Source organism: Vombatus ursinus, unplaced genomic scaffold (assembly GCF_900497805.2).
Source record: "Vombatus ursinus unplaced genomic scaffold, bare-nosed wombat genome assembly UNPS02014791.1, whole genome shotgun sequence".
NCBI classification, from domain to species: domain Eukaryota; kingdom Metazoa; phylum Chordata; class Mammalia; order Diprotodontia; family Vombatidae; genus Vombatus; species Vombatus ursinus.
Window position 1 is genome coordinate 773,349 of NW_020954569.1, and position 6,000 is coordinate 779,348.

Genomic DNA, 6,000 nt, shown 5'->3' on the forward strand with positions numbered 1-6,000 from the left:
TCATGTAAAAGGTGGTCCTTGAACAGAGTTTTTAACGAAAGAAAGGATTCTAATAGATGGAGATAAGGAAAGAGTACAGTTTAGGCATGAAGAACATCCAGCCAGCATAAAAGCATAGAAATCATAGATGGTGTATAGTGTGTGAGGAACAGCAAGCAGGCTGGTCTGGCTGGGCTGCAGAGTACAGGTTGGAAATGTAGATAGCTAGACAGAGCATTTATTAAGCTCTCACCATGTGTCAGGCACCATGTGCTAAGTGCTGCTGGTCGTAATATAATCAAGCAAGAAAGTTCCTGCCTTCATGTAGCCTACATTCTAATGGAACAGGGAGAAGGGAGATAGTAAAGGGAGATGCTGCAAAGCAGGGTGGACATGATGAGAAGATGGCCTTGGTTCCTTGTAAGTTTTTGGTTTTGTTTTTTGGAGGCAATTGGGGTTAAGTGGCTTGCCCAGGGTCACACAGCTAGTAAGTGTCTGAGGCCAGGTTAGAACTCAGGTTCTCCTGACTCCAGGGCCAGTGCTCTATCCACTGCACCACCTAGATGCCCTTTGTAATGCTTCAACCCTTTAAAAATACTTAAATAGAAATTTTGGTCAAATACGCGTGCTTATGTATCAGGCATTTAATGCTTGAACATGAGCTGGACCATCGCCAGTCATCTTGACTTATGCCTTGCCAATGGACTCCAATGACTGTGGAGGAGAGAGTGAGGCTAATTACTTTGCATAGCTTTGCCTCACTTAAATCTAATTCACTCACAAGTTAAGATATCACCCATCATATCCTGATGTCATTGGTCTTCTTTGAGGGCAAAGGACAAACAACAAACAAACAGATAATGGCTTGAGAGGTTAAATGACTTGGCCAGGACCACACAGCTAGTATCTGAGATAGGATTTGAACTCAGGTCATCCTGATTCCAGTTTCAGTGCCCTGTGCTGCCTAGCTACTTCATACAAGTGGAACACTAGTGGGTGATGACAAGGCTGAAGGCTGTGACCATTCTTCTGTACAGCTGAGATAGAGTGGAATAGGGGAGCAAAGAGGTTGAAGAGATGAAGGACTTGGGGAATTAGAGAGTGTGAGTGGATATCTCCTGGTGAAAAGGCAGGACTTTCACTAGAGACAGAGACATTGAGGGGCTGAATTCCTTGAGAAAGGAGGTAGAATGACCTGTGGGCTCATGGCTCTAGCATTGGGATTGGGTGATAAATCTGGAGATGGAGTGAATCTCAGAGGACCAGAGGTCACAAATGAGTTTCTTCTTTTTGTGGTTTACGTGAATGTTGTTTTTACAATTGAAGTTCTTAGTAGAGCTTTCTTTGATTTAAAGCAGACTAGAATGTGTCTGAGAAAATCATCCAGTCCAATGTCAAGATGCCCTTAAAAGCACTTCTGGCATGACTAATGTGGAAATATGATTAATATGATTGTGCATGTATAACTTATATCAGATTGCTTGCTGTCTTGGGAGGGGCAGAGGAGGGAGGGAAAATTTTGAACCCAAAATTTTATAAAAGTGATGTTGAAAACTATCTTTACATGTAATTGGAAAAAAATAAAATACTGTTAAGTGTATGGGGGAAGTACTTTTGAAATGATCTGTTGAATGAGCTGAAGACTCTCAGTCACTTCCCTGCATCCCATCTCCACCCCATCCTTCCACTTTCTCTTTCAGATAGTCACCATGGGTCTTTTCCGAACTATTGCTTTATTCTACCTTGGAAGTTTCGATAGCATCATCCGACGATGTATGATCCAGAAGGCAAAGTCTGAAACTGTGGACAAAACAGCTTGATCGTCATTCCAAAAAGCAAAGAATGGTTTATTCAACAATTTGGACAGCTTGCTGCTAACTGGGATCTGACCTGTAGACTGGTGCAAGGGGGTTTGGATGCATGGAGTTTGAACAGCTGTTTTTTCTTCGGGAACCTGGATGAAAGCAAGAAGACAAAAATAGAATTCCAGGAGATATTAATACTATGCAAATATGAGGATGAAGACTTTTTGATTCTCTGGGTTCTGAGGTAGAGAGATGGTGTGGGAAATGATGGACTGTAAGAAGTGGGAGAAAACATGACTTTGGACTGGGTTACTTGTTGGTAATTCTAAACACTGACTTGTATTTCTTTTCTCTTATTCTTTCCCCATCCCCCTACCCCTGGTGGTGATAGAGACCAAAAATGAATTTTGTGGCACATAAAGTCATGAAGATTTTTTTAATTATTTAGGTCTCAACCAATTTTTAGGGTGGTTTTCAAAACTCAGCTTACTTGATTCATGACAATTTTTTCCCATTGTCAGTAGGTTTAAACTGATACCCTTTTACAGTATAGCCATCACGCTTCTATATGCTCCTGGTGGAAAAATGTTAGATGGCAGCATTATCTCTCAACAATCCCAAATGGAAACAAATTCTGCTGTATGACTACAGCTACAAATTGGGGGTAAGAGGAGGTGGGGGGAGGTAGAGAGCAGGGTGGTAACACAAGGCATAATTTAAAGACGAATATTTCCTAAAGAGAGTTTTAAAAAATTTCTCTCCAGGTTAAAATGCTTGGGGAAATTTCCCTCTACTAACCTATGGTGAAAAGGCAGTCTTCTAAAATGATGTTTTGAAGAAAAAATAAAATTTTAGAAACTTCATTGTTTACAATATCTTAAATAGCCATAACCTGAAATTCATATATTCCCTTTTATCCTATTCATTTCCTTCCCTCTTCACTTTTACCTAAAATACTACTGTAATATTTACATAAAAAATTAAATTTAATAAGAGAATTTGTGTCGATTAAAACACAAGTTGTGAAATTCTTGCAGTGGCATATACTTAACTTTCATGAAGGCTGAAGATTGAATAGATAAATTTTGTTCCCTAGGGTACCATTCATTGAGATGGTAAGTCCCGTGATGCATCTGTTCAAACCAAACAACACACAAGACCAATGTCACACTTTTCTATAAATTTATTAGGACAACCCACACTTTGCTATGAGAGAGCCTTACCTTTGCACCATATGTTAATGATGCCTACATAACCTACCCTCGCAATGCTTTTATAAGCTGTTATCTCTAAGAGCCCCCTTGCTCCCAGGAATGCTGTTTCCAATGAGCAGGACCATTGTTCATTTAATGGACTTCCATAGTAAGTGCCTATGATGAGCTTTAGCAAATGCTGCTTGTTTCATACTGGCCATTATTAGCTCTTCTCAGTTGGAGGGCTGTTGTCTGCATTTCCATTCTAGAGTCCTCTCCTAGGTACATTTGTGTAGTGAGGCCATTTGGATTCACTTTTATGGAAACAGGCCTCTTCTGGTGGTCACACAGAAAGGATTTTGTTTAAAAAAATCATATATGTATGTGTATATATACATATAGGTATACATATATACTTGTAGCAAAACTGGGGAGGAGAGTAAATATATTGCTCTTGATCTTTGGAACTTCTTGGTTTAATTTTAAAATAAAATGGTATTGTATGCCTTTAATCCATGATAGCTTGATGTAATTTGCTTGCAGTGACTTCATAACATTAGACAAGGTGACAATAATACTTTCTTAGTTGTGGCATCCAGGGTAGTCTAAAGAAATGACTTTTAGACCAAGCAAAGTTGCATATGACAGCAGATCTGCTGAAGTGGTATTTCAAGGAAATATCAGGCTTTTTTGTTATATATGTATTCCTTGTAATATACAGCTATACCATTAAAAGGATCTGACCTCAACCAAAGCACGAGAATGTTTTAAAGGCTATAGCTCTAGTTTTTTCCCAGCTGGCTCAGGTAGGCAAATGACTCTCATAGCACTAGCCTTTTTCTTCCAAAAGTTTCCTGAGCCAGATTATTTTGATAGCATCCCTTCTTAGGGCCCCCTTCCTTCAGAGATCTCATTTTATGCCTGCAAACAGGGTAAATTGTGCCCGTGGTAAAAGATATTCAATTATAGTTATACTCAAAAGTTGGTCTTACTTCTCTATGTGATCTGCAACAGTTTATTACAAGAATTTCAGTTCTGGAGTCCTTGGCTTTGAATGGTTTGGGTTGCATTGTTTTATTATATGTATATTTATTTTTAAAACTTTTAATTGCATTTAGTTTTAAAAGTTCTATAAGAAGTTTAGAGAACCATTCATTTTGGAGAGAGTTATAAAACAGTTATCCTAGTTTTTAAAGGAAAAATCCCTATTGATCATTTTTTTGTCCAGGTTAATAATTTGCACAGCTGATAGAAGAAAAGCTAAAATATTATATTATTGTGAGCTTCGCAGGTTGACATCCTAATGACACTAAGTTTTACATGTTTACTGCAGATTCTTTCTTTGGTTATGTTTAGTATATTACTGACAGTTTCTGCATAAGCCTTTCAAGAGGATTTTTCAGTAGGTTAAATGGCAAAAGTATTATTTTGGTGAAGATACAAAGAGAGAAAAAGTAGATCGTGTGTCTCTACCAGGCAAAATGGATACTAAAATAACTTTTTTCCCCCACCATTATCTGAACCACAGATTTAATCAATTTGTTGCATCATGTTCTCAATAAAAAAATGGATGTCCATTTGTGACCAACTTTCAAAATTTGTACTTTTTTTGATAGTCTAATGCATTGTATCTTTCTCGTTTCTCTATCATTCCCAGGAGGCATTACATTTAATGTATACACTAATCACGATGTAACTCCAACTATCCTAAATCTCCCTGCTTATAACCATGGTGTGGGGCAGTAACAATAGATTTGATATTTTATTAAGCCTAAAAAGAGGGAAATAGCTAGTTATATTTTTCTTGATGTGAAAATTCTACACACTTTTAAACTGAAAAGGATGTGTGTATATGTCTATTTTGATACATACCAGAGCTTGGGCTTGCTGCTTTGTGAGCATTTGTGCCAGAAATGTAAACTAATTTTCATATCTTGTATTTCTCAGAAACAAAAAATAAATGGGGAATGAGGTTTACAGATTTGAGGGTTTATTTTTACACAAATGGTGCTTTCTTTAGATACCTGAGCACAATAAAAAAGAGTTTGTGCTATTTAACCTTTGCATTCCAAGTACTTGGAGAGTATGGAATTTTTTTTTTTAGACAGTTGGGGTTAAGTGACTTGCCCAGGGTCACACAACTAGGTAAGTGTCAAGTGTTTGGTCTGAGGCTGGATTTAAACTCAGGTCCTCCTGACTTCAGGGCAGGTGCTCTATCCACTGCACTACCTAGCTGCCCTAGTATAGCATTTTTTAAAAGCACATAATATGGTTGCAGTAAATGTTTCATACATTTATCATTTTCCTCCCAAGTAAGTAGAATGTGAGACTAGAACCTAGAAGATCTGAGTTCAAGTCTGTTAGCTGCATAGGCAAATCATAATCACTCAGAAACTGTTTCCTCTTACGAAATGGGGATAATAACTTGAGCTCACTTTTCTAAAATGTGTTAGAGTTTATGAAGTGCTTTCCTTAGAGGAACCCTCTAAGAAAGATAGGGAAAGGATATTTATGCCCATTTTATAGAGGGGGAAGTTGAGAATCAGAAGTTAAGTGACTTGCTGAGGGTCACACAACTGGTAAGAGAAGAGAACCAGGACTTGAACCTAAGTCTTCTACTAAAACTATATCTCAGGATTGTTGTGAGGATCAAATGATACACAAGAAACTGCAAAGCATGAGGTGAATGTGTAGTAGCATTATTTTTTGATCTGTGTTGTACATCCCTTTCATTGGAAATTCAAGGGAGAAAGAGGAAAGAAATTTTTCAATTTCAATTCAAAATCCAATGATTTGGAGTTTAAATGCAAAGAAATATCCTGCCCATACATAAACAGTACTCAACCTCTGACTGCTAAGTTGTTCTATCCTTATTTGACTACAAATGGCAACAGGTTATAAATACACAATATATAAATACAGCTCTTTAAGAACAACTAATTTTCTTCCCCAATCTTTACCTCAGAATTTTTAGATTTTTTTTTTTTCAGTGATGGCCACTTATAAAGTTAGAATTGATCATT

At 37.5% G+C, this 6,000-nt stretch overlaps 1 protein-coding gene across 1 annotated transcript in view; it reads left to right on the plus strand.

The window, feature by feature from the left end:
- KDSR (3-ketodihydrosphingosine reductase) overlaps positions 1–4,956 on the plus strand; it is a 55,756-nt gene extending 50,800 nt beyond the window's left edge. The window contains exon 10 of the mRNA XM_027869098.1: positions 1,680–4,956. Within this exon, the coding sequence (XP_027724899.1) occupies positions 1,680–1,799 (120 nt within the window). The 3' untranslated portion in view covers positions 1,800–4,956. The remainder of the gene's footprint in view (positions 1–1,679) is intronic.
- Positions 4,957–6,000: the final 1,044 nt, after the last annotated feature.